Raw genomic sequence first — 21,320 nt, forward strand, 5'->3', positions numbered from 1 at the left:
GAAATCTACCACCGGTCGCTTAAAATTGGCATCATCGATTTTTGTGCAACACGGTTCGTGATCGCGGTAAAATGTAAATTGTTTCGTCTCCTTTTATTTAGATGTCTTTGGAACTTACTGCAAGCTTTCATGAAACATTTGGCAACGATGGCAACGGTGGCAACGACGCCACAACAATAAAAACAAACAGCTGGGAAGCAAGAAAAAGGTAGTGACAGGCAGAAGCGTGGTGGCAATCTTATAATTTTTCGATATTTTGTTTATCGATAATAATTAAATATCCATTTTCAGATTTAGTACCAGAAATCTACAGAATTTTATAAAGTTTTTGAACTTTATTTTGTAATACGTACGGGTATTAAGTACGCGAGAAGTAAATAACTGTAAAAAGGAACTAGTGAGTGTTAACTTGTGAAGTGTATAATAGGCATATCCCCAGAGACATCCCTAAAAGGAATAAACAAGCCGAAAGTGTGTTTCTGTTTTGTGATTTATAAACTTTAATATGTATTTATAAAGTAGCTCCTGTGAAGTCAGGGGCACCTGTATCGAATAGAAAGATTTGTGAATTCCTTGTTCATAATATGTTATGAACGGTTATTAACAAATGTCGAATTGAATTATAAATTAACTTCATAATTATGACTCAACAAAGTTTAGGGGTGCGCTACGTTTTAATTAGATTGGGACTTTCAAATTATTTGTTAAAACAGTTGTGAAGTTGTGCAGGTTGTACAGTATAAGTATGCGTTTTAGAAATATGATATTTATAAACCTAGACAGAATGTCAAGTTTAATCTTTTCTGTTATGCTTACTTATTCAAAAAATACGATATTTTTGGAGAACTATGCGTTTGCTCAGCATAAACAATGACCAAAACATAGGTCGAGCGTTGCCGAAAATGACCGACAATTTTCAACATGAAAGTAATACAAAGTTACCCGATTGTTTAGACTCGTATTTGAATCATTCCCCTACAGATAATTCGACTTTCAATAATATTGGAGCTCAAAGTAATATCCATGTTTTAAATGGCACAAACTGTTTTAATTGCCCAGAAAATGGTGAAGTAAGTTCTTCAGATACAAACTGTCAAACAGCCGAAAGTGAGGTTAAGTCATTAAAAGAATGGTTGATCTTGCACAATGACCTAATACAACAACAAAACGACGAAATTCTTGAAAGGGAACATCAAATATATCTCTTACAAAAAGAGAATGAGATGGTAAGTTTTCTAGCATTAATTTTGTTAAATCTAAACATGGTTTTTATAAGTATTATGAAACGTATTGGCTTCAAATAATTGGGTTTGTTATTCTTTTAGCTCAAAGATCGGCTTAATTGCATTGAGAAAGGTATTCCTTATGATCCTGATAGACATTTCGATACAGGAACTGAAAATACAATAAGGGAGTCTTTTCCAGAAGATATGACCCAAGATTTATGTGGACAATATGATGATGACACTAAAGAAAATGTTGAACTAGTGAATCCTCAACAAAGTGATAATGTGGTAACGTGTTCATTAGAAGTGACAAATTATGAATCGAATCGTGTTAGTGATGTTGAATCTCAAGTGGATACAACAATAGATGAGGACAATTTTACTTTAGAAGAAAATGAATTCAAAAGTGAGGATTATATTGCTAACGAACTAAGTAATACTGCTGAGTGTAATAAAGATTATTTGTCCGAATATAACTTTACGGTTAATAATTTTGGTGAATCCGATTCTATGAAGAATATTAAGATGAGTATTCGAAGAAAAAGAGTTAGTAGTTCATCTGTTTTATCAAACACTGAGCCTGTGCTTATGGGAGAGAAGAAGACTTTTAAACGTATGAAGAAAAAAAGGAGGCGTAAGTAATTCTCAACTATAAATTAGTATTGGTTTCGTAGAAAAATTCTTTAATAAATACAATATTTTGTAAATTGTGCATGCAATATTAACAGATTTTATAGTTTTATATTCCCGCCAATATCGATAATAGTTTTCGCGCACGCGCTTTCGAGTTATAAAAACATATGATCACAGTTGCCAGGTCTAGTAAATTTTCTCTAGATTTATGAAAAATCAAGGTTATGAAGAGAAGAAAAAGAATATTATGTACGGAAATTCTAAGGGATTAATAAATTTTAGAAAATATCTTTTTAAAAAATTAGTAATAATTCCGTTTAAAATTTGACAAAAATTTTTTATGTCGTCAGAATAAAACTCTGAAGACAATATTTTTTAACAAACAAAACTTGTAACTATTGAACGCAAACTATTGTTCTAACTATTGCTATTATTGACAATATTGCAATTCTTATCTTTAGTTTAGTTAGGAAGCAGTGATCTAGGGAATTTGCAAAATTTCATCTGGCAACGCTGCAGATGTTCAAAAAGATGGACTTTTAAACAAGAACTGTAAATTGTAGTACATCAACAGTTTATACAGGGCATTTTATTTTTTACTTCATTATACAGGATGATTCTCTCACCACTCTGAAGAATAAATTTAGTAGATCAAGATAGTTTCTTTTCATTTCTATGCTCCGTCACGTCGATTTTTATTTGATATTAAGCTCTTTAGGATGTAAGAAATTTTTATACAGCATGTTTCAAATTTAAGATACGACGACATTGACTATTTATTTAAACAACTTTTAGAGGGAATTTCAGCATCAATTAATTATTTTAATTGGAGTTTTAATTTTATTTGATTTTTTTCTAGTTTTTATATATTTACAATAATTAATGATTAATGGCAAATTATATTAAAACCATAATAATGCATTATAAGTTAATCAGTGGCGCAATATAATTAATAACTGATTATTCTCTGAGTAAATTACTAAAAAATAAATAACCCTTGATTAATAGAATCACCCTGTATTAATTTCTTAGATTAAAAATATATACCTATATAATCCAACAAGATTTTATTATAGGTTTAACAAAAGATTCACAAATATTAACTTCCAAGGAACCATATATTATTTGTACCAATGAGGAAGACCTAAATTTAAGCATTGAACCAGAAATAGAAGATCTGATGAGTAGCCCAGCTCTTGAGGTATGTTTTTCTTGTACAGTATTTTTTTAAATTATTTTTGATTCATTATAACTGATAATAATAATTACAAATATTACAAAGCCCTGAGACTGTATGATGAGTTATATCTCAATATAACTCAAGAAAGGGGAACACACAACAGATCTGTAAGGTCTCGGTAATTAACTCCCCCCCTAAATATTCTACATTCTACAAAATAATTACCTATCTTAAGTTTATAAAAACTATAGGTAGGTACTTACTTACACTGATGTAATAATAATTTTTATGTATACATTTTACTTTTTTAAGATAATAAGAATGTATTATTTCTAAAGACAGTTGGAAATATATTATGACTCTTCATTAAGACAGAAACAGTTACAAAATTAGGTTCCATCCTATTCCAATTTACTTCGGAAAAACTATACCCCAAATATTTCTTTTTAATTTTTAATATATGTCCTGACTACTGCAGTAGATACCAATAGGTGTATGTATATCTGTAAAATTCGTTTTATTTTTACACTAATTCACTAATTCATCAGAATACCTTTAAACACTGAACTCGCTTTTTTGCTAAACATGTTAGAGAAACGCGCGTCTGTTGTTTGAAAGTAAAGTGTTCTGGTGCATTGTGGTGAATTAGAGTTTTATTTTGTTGTTGTATCACCAAAAGTTCCAACCCTCAACTAATGTTTTATTTTCATAAACTCATTTTTTTGTCTAATCTTCATATTAATTTTCTAGTAACTTTTCAAAATTAACTTTGTATAAATTGCCATAGGTACCTAGATGGCGTGTTAAACATTACACAAGTTGTTATACTATGGAAGGCACTGAGAATTTAGATGACGAAGTTTATAATAAAAGGCATATGCGATTAGAGATTGACGAACGCCGCAGAAAAAGGTAACTAATATGTCTTATAATTAAAGAAATTATGTATTCTGATGTCGATGGCAATATGACTCCCACTTGTAGGGGTGCCACATATGTATATGTTTTTTAACTTTTTTGAAGGGTTTTAACTTTTTGTCCGTACCTGTATTTAACTGCTAAATGAATAGACATTTTTTGAATAGACAATCGCTACTAGCAACCATTCTCAAGATATTTGGAATGGAAATTATCAATACATGTCATCATTGACATAAAATCAACATGTTGACTAGACAGTTATTTGACTGAAATTATGATTTTGGGAACATTTATTTTTTTAAATTAGTCAGATTTTTCCACAAAAAAGTATGATAAAACAGTTTCTGTGGAACTTTAGACAGAAAAACATTTCCAAATTTATTATTTCAGTGTAATAACTAACTAGTCAACATGTTTAATTTTTAAAAAATGTCTATACCTATGTGGCGGATTTATCTCTCCAAAAAAAAGCCTATATGGGTATTTCGTCACTGCAAGAAAATCTACAAAATCAATTAGTTATTTTTTGTAAACACTGTTGCGTTATTCCAATGGAAACGACTTGTCAGCAGTTAGGTTTACAAATAAACAAATTTGCCCAAGGAACAAAAAAATGCTTAACGTTTCGGAAAGTTCATATCTTTCCATCATCGGAAGCAAGACAAATACAAAGAATAAAGAAAAAAAAACTATTTAAAATATTTAAATGCAACTATTTGAGAACACTTTGGTTTTATTAAAACAGGTACGTCTACAAAAACTTGCTGTTAAAATGACATTATATCAAGTTAAACTCCAAAATTAATACCTGATGACAATTACTTATAAGGTAAAACCAAAAAGCCTCAAACTTTCTATATGATTATTTTTAATTTGTTTTAAATTGCAAAGTTGCATTTGTTTTAATTGCATTTATTTATGTTATGTTCTTCAAAATCAAAGAAGCGATTGCCATACACTACTAACATTTACAGATGCATGAGCGATACATTTATTTTTATTAGATTGTATATATGCTTCTTCTATTTACCTTTTAGAGGCTATCGCTTCTTTCATTATAATTTTGGTGTTGTTAAAATCTATATATACCACATATATATGTGATATTGTAGATTTTCTTGCAGTGGCGAAATACTCATATAGGATTTTTTTGGAGAGATGTTTAATTTTTATCAATATCAACGTGATTTCGATTCTAAATATCTTGAGAACCATTACTCGTAGCAATTTTTATGAATAGTCTTTTTTACGTAAAACAGTTCAAAAATGTATATTTTTGCTCAGTAGTAAAATACAGATGCAGACGAAGAGTTATTAGTATTCAACAGTTAAAAAATGTGTAGGTGGCGCCCCCTACAAGCAGGAGTCATATTGACATCTAAACCAAATTTCTCATATCAAAAAACACTCAGACATCAATGTCTAGGTTAGTTCAGAAATTATTTGGAAAAAATAAAAATAAAACTTCTACACTATGTACCTCCGAAACGAAGCATTTTAGGACATACGTTTATACGAACTTTTTGACTTATTTTTATCGGCAGAATATGCTGCCGAAGTTTCACCTTGTATATTCTTAATATTAATAATAATTTTGCCTTAGGTGGGATGTTCAGCGTATTAGGGAACAGCGTGTTATTGAGAAATTAAAACAAAGACAGGAAAGGGTAGGATCAGGCTCGAAAGGAGAAAACGATAGTGATTCTCCAACTAGTCTATGGCCCAATTTAGAGGATATTAAATATTTGGAAGTAAATGACGAGTTACCAGTGTCAGCTTTTGGACATCCTGTACCAAAAGTTAATTACAAGTAAATGTTGTTTTATTTAATTGAAGTGTTTAGGGAATTCTACAATATATATTTTTAAACTTTTTAACTTGAAATAATAATTAATTTTTCAATATTTAAACAAAAACATTTGTTTCAGCAATTTTCAATTACCTTGGCTACAAGATCCATCAGTCCTTTCAAGAAGGAATAACGCAAAACGTTCAACAATCGGAAGGCGGAAGCGTTCAAAAATTAGAAGATAGGAGACATATTTTTGAGGAGTTCTAGGTTTCAAAGTTTAAAGCTGTTTTAGATGGAATAGTCACCTAATGCAGTTAGATGTAAACTTTTAGTAGCCCTTCTATGATGATTAGATGAACTGTCTCACACACACAAATGTCTAAAAATAAAAACATTTTTTGATATGATTAATAGTTGCGTTTGCTCTATTAAAAATTAATTTTGAGATATATTGTGAGGCCATTTGAAATAGAATATTAAATAGTTTTAAATTTCAAAATACAAAAATTGTATCGAATAAATCTTATCATTAAAAATTGCAACAGTTATTTTTCTACAAGTTTTATCAGTTATAGCAGAATTTTCTGTAAAATACTTCTACAAAAGTACTTCGTTTCTACCTTTAGAAAATAATATTTTTACCATATAGCTTAAAACCCCTGTGTGATGTTAGACGTGAGCTTTTTTATAAACTAATGTGCATATCTCAAAATGTTTGTATTTTTAATTTTACAGTGTACCAAAAAAGTTTATCCAGAATTTGGAACGCTCTGTATAATAAGCTGCTTTTTTAATTTCTATGACTCCATCACCGAAAGAGACATCTTAATCACTATGAACTTTTACAATTTTTTATTTCATTTTTATCGAGTATCTTAATTCGTTCAAAAGAGTGAAAATGATACTCCTCTGTACTATATTTTTATAATATGCTTTTGAATAATGATATTACATCAGAAGTATTGTGTTATAAATTTACGTATTATTTTAAGTTCTAAGGTCTCAATACTATACTGGCATGTTAACGACAAATGCGTTAACTACAATTGAGATTCAAGTGTTTGATTAAAAAAGACAAAGCTATTTTACATCGAGGATAAATTCGATTCATTGTATAAAAATGTCCTATTTACATAATATATCTATTAACAAACAAGAACTTATTTTTTTAACGCGTCAGGTAAGGTTTTTTTTTGTTAACACGGCGGTATATTTTATATCAATATTATTTTTAAGCTAGATGTAAATATATATTATATTTTTTTTTCTTATGCAAATGTATTTTAGATAGATGATTCATACAGCTGTGCCAAAAAGTTTGCAACACGTGGTAATTTTTTGAACATTGAGTTATTGAAAAAAAAATATGCAGATTTACTTGAGTAAAAAAATACAAAAACAAAAATAACATGTTATAAGTGAAGTTAGATGAGAATATGTAAAAAGTGAGGTTAGATAACAAAATATCCCAAATTGTCTCGAAGAAAAGAATTGTCCAAAATTAGGGATTTTTAAGAAATATATATTTTTCGATAAAAATAAAAGAATGTATATTTCTCAGATGAAAGACTAACGCAGTAATTTGATTTTACTGTTCTGTAATATTTATACTAAAAAATATCAAATTTCAGACCACCGAATTTGTTGCAATTGTCCACAGGAGACAAAAATTCAAACTAACACATTTAAAATAACCTACACTTTGTAAATGTTCCTATAATCTGTTCTATATAAAAAAAACGTTAGGTCAAAATTTTTCTCTTAAGCTATTTAGTACTACAGGCTTGGTATTTTAAAAATGGCTTTTTTGTCTTTTACAATAATTATTTAGAGGACACTGATGAAAAATTATTGTTTTAGGAATTATTCCTTTTGGATTTACTTCGTTTTATGCAATTTTAGCTAAAAATCTGATTTTTTGAAAAATATCTAAAAAATATGTATATTTATCAAATTTGAAACATAAGATGTAAAATTAATTCCTAAATAACTTCTTTTTGACTATATTCAGCTATATTTGATGTTTTGTTATTTGCCAAGACAGTTGTATGACATGTCAAAATGTGTATTTATGGTATTCGACGCGTTGAACTTCATTTATATGTCCGGCTTTCTGCAAAAAGACTAGGCATATTATAAAACTCCGGCATTTTAAACAAAAGAAGGAATTTTTACAAAAAGCCTATTTATTTTCAGCCGCTTTGCAAAAAGCCGAATCAGAATTAGGCATATCCTAATCAAAATTAGGCATATTAAACAATGAAGATATTTTATGTACACTTCTGCGAAAAGACTGCTTGTTTTTAGTCATTTTACATAATGCCAAATCGAGGCCGGACAAATTAAAAAATGTAATCAAGTTTAGTCAGCTATGAGCATAAGCATATTGAATAATTTGTGCTTTAATAAAAAAATATCACATATATTACTACAGAACAACAATATTTTATGTCAATTAAATATATTGTTATACTCTATAATTCGACTATGTGTCCAGAGCTGCTTCTTTGTGGAACTTTGCTGTGTTAGAATAAAATAAATTTACTTTATAATAATCATCCTTAACCATACTCGCATTAACAAAATCATCACTATTTTGTGCTATTATTTTCTAATTTGGTAAGAGAAGTTCAAGAAATATCCCTGGATAAATTTAGGTTAGTTATATCAATCCCGTGTAAAATATTTTGTGTAATCTGACTAGTCTTCATTAGGCATTTTGAAGAATGACTGATAACAAGCGGTCTTTTTGCTGAAACAGGCATCAAATATTATCATTGTGTAATTTGATTAATTCTGTTTAGTCATTTTGCATAGGGACTGGAAACAGATAGGTTTTTTTTGTAAAATTTCCTTCTTTTGTTTAAAACGCCGACGATCTATAATATGCCTAGTCTTTTTGGAAAATGCCCAATTATTCGATACGCCTGTGACATATATAAACTTTTTTTCAATGTCCCAATAATAAAAAAAACATATATTGCAAACTCTGTTGGACACCCTGTATAAACTTCTCAGAATTTAAACTTGGTACCTGACCAAAGGTCTATATTAACCAAAATTAAATATTGTTAAGTGATAAAAGTTTTTATCCAGAAGGTGTACTTTTTAGGTAAATAATTATTTTGTATATTCTGTGAATTCTCTCTCTATGATAAAAATGTTTCATCACTTAAAATTGAAAAGTTATGTATAAAATAGCTTAAATGTTTATATTAATTATGATTTAGAGGTTAGTCCAGATTTGTAATTAACTGTAAGTATATAAATCGCTCATGTTTATTTCAAGGTTTGTTTTGAAGACGCAATTTGTTACATGTCTTGAAAACAATGTATCTGGTTTATGATTTATATTTAGTTTTTTTATTTGACAGTGCCAATACAGGAAATATTTATTTTTTAACGTATCGGCTGCTGTAATCTGGTAAACAATATTTGTATGAAATACTGGACAGATTGACAGAATGAAGTTTGTGGCTGTAATTTATTGTATCTTATTTACAACTAGCCTTTAGAAGTTTTTCTGACCATTTATAATAATTACAGGTTGAACCAATCAAATTGATATTTTTTATATGTATGTTATTATTCTTCGGGTATTATTATTTTATATTTATTTTCATTTATTAAAGGTTTTTTTGATTTTGAAAAAATATATTGTCAGTAAAATATTGATCAGTGTTTTTTAGAATACTGGAAAATAAGGATTTCGTTTAATGATTATTAAACAAGACATTAAAAATTGACCCTATCATATATTCTCTTGTATACAGGGTGGTCCAAGTTGTATTCGGGACACTCCGGCAGCATATTATTTTCCTGCTAAAAATAAAAAAGTTCATATAAATGTATGCCCCAAAATGCTTCGTTTTGGAGATTCAGGCTGTAGAAGTTTCATTTTTATGTCGTTTTTTTTTCCAAAAAATTTCTCAACTAACGTTGATATTTGGATGAAAATTAGTTTGTGGGTGGTTGGCATGATAAATTTGATTTCGATGTCAATATGACTCATACTTGTAGGGGGCGCCACCTATATGTTTTTTAACTGATTTGAAGAGCTAACTGACTTTCCGTCCGGATCTGTATCAAACTACTGAGTAAAAAAATATACAATTCAACTTAAATATACATAATTATTTGAAAAAATCGATATAAAAATGAAACTTCTACACTCTGTATCTCCGAAAGGAAGTATTTTAGGACATAAATTTATACGAACTTTTTTACTTTTTTTATCTGCAGAATATTCTACCGAAGTTTCATAGTAGTTAAGTTCTTATTGTAATAACATGATATATGCCACAAATCTATAATTCTGAATTATTAGACTTTTAAATATTAATAAATATAAATTTGAAGACGTTTTAGAGAGTTTAGTTTAACTGGCTAAGTATTTATCTAACAAATTTGTTGGAAAAAAGGCAAGAAAAACACTAGTTTCTAGTTAATAAAAGTGATTTCTGGTTGAGTGGCTTATCATGTTATTACAAGAAGGAGCTATTATATCAGGAACATTTGGTAATTTTATTTATAAGTTATTATTGACTAAAAAAATGGAAAATAAATTAATGCACTGATCTTTGGGAAAATTATGCAAAAATATGTTCTTAAAAAAGAAAACAGAAATTACTGAAAAGATCAATTTAATCGGTAAGAATATCCATGATATGACATGAAAAGCTATAAACAATTTGAAATGTTTATTTTAATATATTTAATATGTAATAGGTATCTTTGCATATAAATACCAGTATCTTAAAAGCGACCGTTATTTAAAATTTTAATATTTCGCAAATCCTTGAAAAATACCGTATGATCGAATAAAAACGGCGTCCAGTTGGCTTGGAAATGACGATCGATGGCATTTCCTATATAAATTTACATATAAAATGACAGCGATCTTTATTTCATAGCCATCGCTGACGCCGTTTTTATTCGATCATACGGTATAATATTTATATTATATTAATATGTATATTTACATTAACATTTATGTTTTTATCTTGATTGCATTTCATGTTGCTCAAAATGTTATTAATATTTTAAGAACATATAACAGAAATCGCCTATGATTATTTATTTACTTAGGTTTTGTGTTTGATTGTCACTGAATGTATGTGTATTAAGATTAAATTTTCTATTTTCAGCATTAAGGAAAGGAACTTGGTTCTTATAATCTCTAAATCGGATAAATCGATAAAGTTCTAAAACATTTGTATATTTTTATCATATTTGATTGGTTGAGCTTGGCTTTAAGCTCTTGTAAATAGGTACCTAAATGACGGGATTAAATAAGTAACACGTCTACTTAGTTGCTGGTAGTACCCTTCTATATTTTTAATTCGTAGAGATGTTGCTGATTTCTGAATATCTGTAGAATAATGGATAATACATATATATTTTAACTGTAAATTTTCTGGATTATAATCTGTATTAGAACAACTGTAGTTATTAATTTTAGTTTAGAGGTAGTGTCTTCCATTATGGCGAAGACCCCCAAACTTATTAAATAAAATGTTATTTTTCTGTGATTTTTATAATAGTTCTGTAACAGGAGAATTATATAGTAAGGACCTTTTTCTCTGCTTTGTTATTAAGCATACTCAATGTTACTAACATTAGGTTTCAAATTTGGTTATGTTGAACTGTATTTGCTATTCTTGAAGAGTCAGGTTTCACATATAGATTTAGAAGAGTATTTTTTTTTGTAAAAATAAAATGCTTTTTATTAAGTCTTTTAGTTTTTATTTACTTTTGATTTTTTAACGTTTCATCTGAGTGTTTATTTGATTTTGTTGTATACAGGGTGTTCAAAAAGTGTCTACACGACAGTATTGTTCATTGTTTCGCCATTGTTTTTATCCCCTTACTAATTTTAATATAGATCTTATTTTAGTGCGTAACAGTCAATTTAGAAACTACCTACAGGGTGGAGCTTCTCATACGACGGGGGCTCCAAGGAGAACGGTAGTTTATGTCCAAATTAAATTTTGGTAGCATATGTATGTGTTTTGGTAGCATGATATTTTTTAGCTTAGAGCCATTTTTTAAAAATATAGAGAGTTCTATATACAAAGGGTCCCCAAAAAAAAGTTGCGCATCAAAGTTGGATTTGTTGTAATGGAACATACATATTATTTTCGGATTAGTTTCATTAAAGAAGCATATGCCTAAAATGTGTGAAAAAAATGGATTTTGAAAGATTTCGCAATTCGTGAAAATGAAGAATAAATTTTGAATTTCAATATAACAGGTACCTAAATTGTAATTTATCCTGTATAGTCTGATATTTAGTTAAAATAACCGTTGTATGTTAAAACAAATTAAAATTTGACGCGAAAAGCTATACAGACAAAATATTGAATATTGGTTACTTTGAAAAGCAAGTTACTCCTTTGTTTTAAACGGAGCAGCCAGTATTTTATTTCGATATTCAATTCATATATCTTCAAAATACTATTAAAGCTGCCTACCACTTAGACAAAGGTTTTTCTAGACATTTTAATTTTTAAGATTTATTTGCGTCAGAGTAGATCTTTATTATTTGATAAAATCTAGGTGGGGGCTGTGGCATGCTTTTTGATAATTCATGAAAAATTAAAGAATTTCTGTAAAATATTCAACGGTAATAAAAAATACACGTTTATAACATATTTTAGTTATTACAGAATTAAAACTAGATATAAATGTGTAATTATATCCCATACAGCACGTCCAAATGAAATTACATTTCTACAAGGGAGACACATGAGAAACAAAATATGTTAAAGTGAACCTAAGTGTTCATCTAGTTCTAACATATACATATGAGATACACGCAGGTTTATATTGATAGAATTGTGTGATACAGTGTTTATTAGTTGTATAACGTATGCACTCACGATTCTAAAGAGTTTTTTGTAACGTAACAAATAATTATTAAAATGATGAAATCTGACGTCGGTATATGAGACATACAATGTATAAGTCATATGTATGTGTGATACTTCGTATCATAGTTGTGCCTATAGTACACACCTTGTAAAAATTTGACATATACACATAATATAAATATCTATATAGACACTTTGTAATAGTGTACTGTTGTGTCTACATCTAGCATGAAATGAATGTGTGCGCATGCGCGGATAGCCTCAGCATAGACACACCGACCAAGTGTATCTTATGTGTCCTCTCTCCTTTCTACGTTTTTTCTACATCGAGCAAATTTAAAGAAAAAGTAAATTCAGTAATAACAGTAGAAAAGTAAAAGTATTTTAAATTAACGTCTAATTTTTGCTGCTAACTTTACTTAGGCGGAATCTGAACCGCAGTCGTCGGTCATATCATTGTCGATGGCCTACCTACTTCTTGGCGAGTATCTAGAGAGCGCTTGAACACACAAAAAGTGTATGTGTTCAAGTCGGTGCCGGCGCCGTTTTTTTCATTTTTTTACTCGTTCCAAAAAATATATTTAATTTTATATAATAGTTGTCGGACCATCTAATTTACCGGATCGGAGTATATGCGAAGGAGCTAATTTATTTATACTGCAATTGATTCCAGCACCGACACCGGCTCCGGTTTTTCCGGTGTGTGTGCAAGCGTTCTAGTCTACTGTTACGAGATATCCGATCTCATCCGGCCTCGAACAGACGTGGATGAGCAGTGTGTGTCAATAGATTTTATCTACCTTCAGTGAGTTAAGAAGCTCTTAACTCACGCATTTTGAGTGAGTTAAGAGCTTCTTAACTCACGCATTTTCATTACCGCACTCCTTGTTTAGATGACTATACCTAAGAGAAAAAATATTTTAGCTTTTTTCGGGTTCTTGTTATTACCGATTCTGAACCGTCCTAGAACTCTGCAGCGCATGCGCAAATAAAATAATATCTTCATATTTCCTTCTGCGCATACGCATCACAGTTCTAGGACGGTTCAGAATCGGTAATAACAAGAACCCGAACAAAGCTTTTGTAAAACATTTATTTCGCACTAATAAAATACAAATAAACTGTTCTGTTGATAATAACTATAAAAACATGAAAACTTATTTATTATAAATGATACAGTTTGAACAATCTTTCAAGTAAAATGCCTGGATGAAGCATATTGTTATGTTTTTCGTCGATTCCGTGTGGATAGAAAGTCACAATTTATTTAAACACTATTTATTTAACACTAATTAACAAAAACAATAACGTTAAAAGACTTAAGACTATTTACAAACTAAGAATTTATTTTGAATTTTAGCGTGTCAACTGTACTCGTCTATTTATAACTGCCCTCTATAGGCCCCAGCCGCCGGCTTTTATACCCACAGCTAAAGATTTCTAGAACGGTCCATAGATCGTTAGGTGCATAGAGAAGGTTTCGATTGTTCTCGTATGTACTACTCAATTCCAGTGGAACTCGATTTTTCTCGAACGACCGAATTCGATTTATAATCTTTTTTTTTAAGTTAATTTGTTTTGAGTAGTTACTCTTGTTAATTTCTGTAACTTACCTCAATTTCTTCCTTTTTAACGAAACGTGTTCTAATAATTTCTTTATCTATTAACTTATATACTCGTGGTTTAGGAGGAAATTATTTTTTTTGCAAAATATTATTTAGTACTATATTCTTTGGTAGACATCTTGCACTTGCGGATTTTGCTATCTCGAATGCTAATTACGAGCAACCAATCAACAAATTTCGCGATATCGACTACAGTTCTTTCAAAACCTAAAATAAAAAATGCAGATTCGTATTTAAAAAAATTAAGTTGGCCTCTGTATCTTACAAATTGTCAGCTAATTTGAAAATCTAAAAATACTATCAGATTGCCCTAATAAAGTGGCTCTGAGAATGTGCAATTAATTTTTTGAGTTCCTAAAAAGTAACGACAGGAAAAAATAAAATTGATTGTCAAAAAAATCCGTTTTTTCCAAAAAACTCAGCAATCCTTGAAATTTTTAAATCTTTTTTGATGGCATCTTGGTGAACACCCCAATACACAACTTTACCCCAATTTAACCATGTTCGTATCTATTACGGTTACCGATTACCAATGTTCGTACCTCGAATTTGTAGCACCCTGTATAGCACTATTAAATATTTAGTTATCAATAAAATTGAAGACAAACAATAAAATTGGATTTACTTTTGGATTTACTCCTAACGCTAATACAACAATTTAATAGTTCAATGCTAAATCTCATGTTTAAAATATATTTTGGTACGAACTGTTTTTAAATTTGTCGTTAATTTTTTTGCGACGAAATCTTGACTAGAGTATAAATCGATTTCAAACCTACGTTCAAATTGTGGCGCGTGCTCAACAAACTCAGTGTTGTTTAGGTTTAGCAGTTTTACGAAAGGAATTTTACTGTAAATAATTTTGCATATCCAGGTTATAAATATATTAATTAGAATTTGAACTTAACGTAAGTAAACCTTTTTATATTAAAGAAAACTAACTATTCAGGAGGTATTTTGAAAGGATATACTTAGATCTGTCCTCATGTGGTAATTTTACAAAACATATCGATTTTCTTGCCTTCCATGTCATCTTTTAATCATTAGGAGAAGTTGGTACATTCTCTGTAAAGAGAACGAGTAGTAAAATCGATCTAGTTCTTCCAAACGACGATAGATGCCAACAGCTTAAAACTATTTAATGAATTAAGGATGAAGACCAAATTAATACAAATTCATAATATTTTTGTAAAAGAATGTGCTTACATATTGGTGAATTTCATTTTATTCTTTATTGTAAATGATCGTGTAAAGTAAAATATTTTAAATTGCATTAAAACCAAAGAGTAGATAAGACTCTTTGCTAAAACTTTAGCTTTTACTAAAACTAAAATAGACTGATTGTGAAACATTAATGCAGTGGCGCATCTAGAGATGGAGTACTATGAGAGGGATAGTGGCAATATTTAAGTACTTGATTATGGAGGCTAAAAGGACTAGATATCAATTAAATTTGCGCTGAAAGATGGTCGTGATTGTGAATTGAACTTTTGTGTGCGTTTGAATTTGCTATTTTGAATGGCATTAATTTCTTTTGTAACAGTTTATTTCATATACCTTATTTTATCTTATTTATAACATTCTTCATTGGGGGCAATTGCTTGTATTACCGCTCTCACATATGCGCACCCGAGTTCACTCATCAGCAGGTATTATAAGTACTGTTACACAAATTGATAAATAATTATATCCCATACAGCACGTCCAAATGAAATTACGTTTCTACAAGGGAGACACATGAGAAACAACATATGTTAAAGTGAACCTAAGTGTTCATCTAGTTCTAACATATACATATGAGATACAAGCAGGTTTATATTGATAAAATTGTGTGATACAGTGTTTATTAGTTGTATAACGTATGCACTCACGATTCTAAAGAGTTTTTTGTAACGTAACAAATAATTAATAAAATGATGAAATCTGACGTCGGTATATGAGACATACAATGTATAAGTCATATGTATGTGTGATACTTCGTATCATAGTTGTGCCTATAGTACACACCTTGTAAAAATTTGACATATACACATAATATAAATATCTATATAGACACTTTGTAATAGTGTACTGTTGTGTCTACATCTAGCATGAAATGAATGTGTGCGCATGCGCGGATAGCCTCAGCGTAGACACACCGACCAAGTGTATCTTATGTGTCCTCTCTCCTTTCTCCTTTCTAGGAGTGGTATGTGTTTAGCAGCCATTATTGTTTTATCATTCGGCTCTATATAAATGTTCTGTTTGTGTGTAGTTTAAAAGAGATTTTAAGGTAAGTACAACTTTTTAATTACTTTGTTACACCTTCCTAAGAGTATTATTAATATTATAGCAGTGACTCTTCCCTTACTCGATACCCAATTTACCAAATTTTGACTCCAATGAATGAAAACTCCAAATATTCTCGTATAATGATAAAGAGGTTAGCTGAGTTAGCTCTGCAATATATTTTTTTTAATTTGGAAATAATAAAAATCTAAATTGACCAGAGAAAGAAAGATTTAAACACTTCAAAGAACTTCTTACACTGATATTCGGTAAGTTATTGATGGATCAATATACGGATATGTTTAATATTCAATAATCAGTTTCATATAAAATTTAAGGGTGAGATTGTTAATCTGGAAATAAAATACAACAAAGTCCAACAGAGTGCTCGATGAATGAGTATGCTAATAAACCAACTGCTTGTAGGGAAAAAGAGGAGAAAAACCTGAAAAATGACTAAACGAGGTCCACCAAATCGTGGCGATATACCAGTGTTTACCATTTTAGTATGTTGTTATACTAGGTACTTATATTTTTAATACATTTTGATACAAATTCTGTTCTTTTACAGTGTTTTCTTACTTCTGGTTTCTGCAGTGTAAATAATTATTATATTATTGTGTTATTTGCGCTATTGCCTTCCATGATATAAAGAAATATAAGAATTTTATTTTTTAACCACTTAATCCATTTTATGGAAGAAAAATGGTACATTTAAAACAAAACAAAAATGGAACAATTTTAAGGCTACTTCTCTTGAACTTACGATCGAGATACTTTTGGAAAATACAAAGTTTTGCCTTCCTAATTTTCGTTCTAGAAAGATATAATTGGTATCATTGAATAAATATTTCTTAAAAGAACGAAAAGTTAGGCATCAAAACTTGTATTATTTCTTAAATTCGTTCATAAGAAGTAGTTTTATCTAGCATAAAATGTATATACGAAGCAAAATACATACGTATACACGCGGTAGTCACAACTGCAATGTGTAAACATAGTTTAGACGTAATACACAAGTACTGTGTATCCTACGGCACACTGTGTATCCCTTACTTTGTTTATACGTAAATGCCATACTGTGGCTACATTGTGAGGCGGACGTTTAACCTTTATGCATACGTGTCGAACTACAATGTGTAAACGTAGCATATTTACATCGGGGGAATTGTGTCACCCTGTGTCTACATCTAATAATGTAAACACATCGTAAATGTGATTTGATGTGCTGTATGGGATGCTTTAATTCAATTAATAAATTATTGCTTTATATTCAGTTGCGCAACTAGACACTTAGACACTAACTTTTGTGTGTGGGGGGAGGGGCCGAAACCCTGCCCTTATAAGATAATATTAATTTGCGGATAAAACCAATAATTTTAAACTATGTGATTAACTATGTGATTATGCTTCCCATACCACCATCGAGTTGGGTCCACGAATCTTTTGTTTTCAGTGGCAAGAATATATTTTATCCACGACTCGTTTATAATTTGATTATTATACATGAGTTTATGAAATATTAATAATATTCATTCGTTTTTAATATCACTTTTTGCATTCATCTATGGGGGTGTTCCAAAAGTTGTTTTTCTTGTCATAAGATTTTTAAAATATTTTTTCCTTTTTAACAAGTATCTCATATTATATCTGGACATGTAAATAAAATTATTAAACACCATTACGAAGAAACAATGTTAAAATTCCCCCATTTTCTACTCTAAAATTCGATTTAAAAGTTTTCATGTTATTTTTTGCATTCATCTATGGCGGGTTTCCCAAGCAGCATTTGGACGTCGGGACAACGTTGTGTCACGCGACCAAACGTCGGGGCGCAACGTCGGCACAACCTCGTGCCAACCCTAGTCTGCACTAGTTTGGAGAATAATTTTTGGGTCGAAACGACGTTGGATACCGACGTTGGCTCGAAGCCTAATTTAGTACAAACTGCAACGTTGTTTAAAATCCTAATTCACAGAAATACAAAACTAATATGGCGTCTAAGTCGCGTTTTATCCTAAATTGGGATAATTATAGTAAAAATATTATTTTTATGATTTAGTTAGACATATGTCAGATGGCAGTGAAGGAAAACAAAACAAAAGTATTTAAGTGTGGAGGATGTTTGAAGATCATAATTATTGAAACAATTTAACCGACTCTGTAACTCGTTACCCAAGGCAAAAAAGTTAAACGCAAACAACTTTATTGATAAATGTATTGTTTCTACTTTGAAAAATACTAATGGGCCTTAAAATTAAAGAAATTTTAAAAATCTTCTTGAATTTTTTTTTTAGTAAAATGAGAATAATTTATTCGCAGTCGAAAAAATTGTTTCCGCGTGTTTTTTAGGGTCAAATATTTCAAGTTAATGTATTCAAAAAGCAGGAATTGCTATTTTAGGAACGAAACATTTTATTATTTAACATGGCGGCTTTCACTTTGTTGTTTTGGAGATTAAGATGGAGTAGTTCGAGTAGTCGCTTACTGGACTAATAAAGTCGCAGTTCGGCCTTAACAGGTAGTATACTAGTCGCAAGATTGCCTAATTTAGTCATCCTAGAATCTAGCTTGTGCCGCCCTCTATAATCTAAATAAACGAGGGAGTGGATAAACATCGGTAATATATGTCGATGTATATTTAAATTTAGTTTTATATGTACCTTTCTTATGTCCCATTTTAATTAAGTTTTTTTATAAAAACAAAACAGCACTGAACTGTCTGACTGAACAGAACAATGAAGTGAAAATTTAAGATTTAAGGTTATGGTTCAATACAGTTGCAAAAGGTAGTGACTCGACGTCCTACCAACGTAAGAATAAGGAAATCTAAACAACGTTGGAATTAGTAAAACAGACGACGTTTGCATAACGTTGGAATAGGTCCTGAAACTGACGTCGGTAAACTCTATATTGTTCAACGTTGTAACTACGTTGTCCGAATCACCTAAAGATCACTTAAGCAAAAAAGGTTACAAGACAACGTTTATTCGACGTCGCAGAAGCTTCTACTTTGCTGTAGTACTAGTCCAACGTGGGCACAACGTTATAAAAACGTTTAAATTTATTTTAATACCCAAGGTAGGGAGCTAACTATTTTTTGTAACTAATCCAACGTTGTGTTTACTAAACATGTGGTCGCAAGTCGTGAAAATGCTACTTGGGTTCAAAAGTTATTTTTTAAAAATAAAAACTTATATTAATATTATCTAAATTTTTTTGATAGTCCTGGATAAAGTATATTATTCTACTCGCATATAATGGCTATTATTCACTTGGATAATTTTTTTTATTTATATAACATGAACTTCATCCGCGTGAATAACAGCTCTACCATTATATGCTTGTTGAATAATATACTATTTATCACCTGCCCCCACTGAATATAAGAAAAATATATCCTCATAGAGCATTTAAAAAGGCTGTCTAATCTTTGCTGGTTGCGAGGGTATATTAATGTCGTGGAGGAGTTTTTTGCTGATTCTTGGTAGTACTCTTAATCCGACTTACTTGTTTGACTGTCGGGAAATATTTTTATTCTATTCTATATTCTATTTTTATTTGTAGATATTTATTTTTTTAATTTTAGGTCTCTTAATAGTTATTAATGATACAAGTTCGATACGAACATCATAATGAAATGCGAGTAACGTTGTGATAAGCCAATCGGCTTACGCCTCGTGGCTTAGTTACACAAAAAAAAATTCGTATCGAACGTGTATCATTCAAAATTTAATCTACGACGCGACACGAGGGACGATCCAAAGAGATTTGATTTAACTTACAATATCAGAGATATCCTCATAAAAATTAAAATTCAAAATTATCAGGTGCCCACATTAGTCGACGCCGTGGTAACCGTGCTTGTTGATTGTTTCCATTTTGACTTTGACAACTCAATTATTGATGTTCAATTTTGTGTTAAACGTTCAGTTTTAGCAAAAAGCAAAAAATAATATTAATATGGGTGATTCTGATTCTGAAAGTGTCCCTTCGGATATTGAAGGCATTGCGCAAAACGTTGTCGATTCCCTACTTCCCGAAAAATCAAGACAAACGTACTAGCAAGCCTATGTAAAACTTGAAGATTGGTGTAAAAGGAAAGGAATCAAGAATAGTAGTAACGAAAAGGTTCTCCCGGCATATTTTGAACATCTTTCAAAACATAGGAAGGCTTCATCATTTTGGGTATATCATTCCATGCTACGTTCAGTTATATTAGTGAAGAAAAATACAGATATTAGTAAGTACGTCCATTTAATTGCATTTCTAAAAAGAAAATCGGTAGGATTTCGGTCAAAAAAATCGAGAATTTTAAGAAAAGAAGGCATAACTAGTTTTTTGTTGGAAGTCGATGAACTTATTTCCTGACAAATGGTTCATTGATAGTGGGACTTGTGGGAACGTGCCGGCGCTCGTCGTATCGAGTTGACAAATCTGCAGCTGCAAAATGTTAAAGATAAAGGACAATGCATTCATGTCATTATTCCATTTACGAAAACAAAGATATCACGAGATTTTTTTATAAGGAAGGGAATGTTGAAGGAATAAATATGGTGGAAATGGTTCAAAGATATATAGCTATGCGGCCAAGCAACACAGAGCATACTCGATTTTTTGTGGGGTACAGAAATGGAAAACGTATTAAGCAACCCCTTGGCATTAATACTTTAGGGAAAATGCCGCATAAAATAGCATTGTTCCTAGGTCTTCCAAATCCACAACAATACACTGGACATTGTTTCCGTAGATCGTCTGCGTCGTTGCTTACAGATTCAGGAGTGGATTTATTAACTGTTAAAA

At 30.3% G+C, this 21,320-nt stretch overlaps 2 protein-coding genes across 2 annotated transcripts in view; both read left to right on the plus strand.

The window, feature by feature from the left end:
• Positions 1-185: 185 nt before the first annotated feature.
• Positions 186-10,431, plus strand: LOC115877900. Its single transcript, XM_030894253.1, has 6 exons — positions 186-1,226; positions 1,326-1,860; positions 2,936-3,060; positions 3,827-3,951; positions 5,564-5,770; positions 5,889-10,431. Exons 1-6 carry the CDS (start codon positions 849-851, stop codon positions 5,992-5,994), a joined length of 1,476 nt encoding a protein of 491 aa, XP_030750113.1. The 5' UTR covers positions 186-848; the 3' UTR covers positions 5,995-10,431.
• A 4,545-nt stretch (positions 10,432-14,976) lies between these two features.
• Positions 14,977-21,320, plus strand: part of LOC115877944 (putative sodium-dependent multivitamin transporter) — a 68,362-nt gene continuing 62,018 nt past the window's right edge. Inside the window, exon 1 of the mRNA XM_030894301.1 lies at positions 14,977-15,157. The gene's annotated coding sequence lies outside the window, so the exon portion shown is untranslated. The remainder of the gene's footprint in view (positions 15,158-21,320) is intronic.

Source organism: Sitophilus oryzae, unplaced genomic scaffold, assembly GCF_002938485.1.
Source record: "Sitophilus oryzae breed Bouriz unplaced genomic scaffold, Soryzae_2.0 scaffold_1062_pilon_pilon, whole genome shotgun sequence".
In the NCBI taxonomy this organism is placed as follows: Eukaryota; Metazoa; Arthropoda; class Insecta; order Coleoptera; family Curculionidae; genus Sitophilus; species Sitophilus oryzae.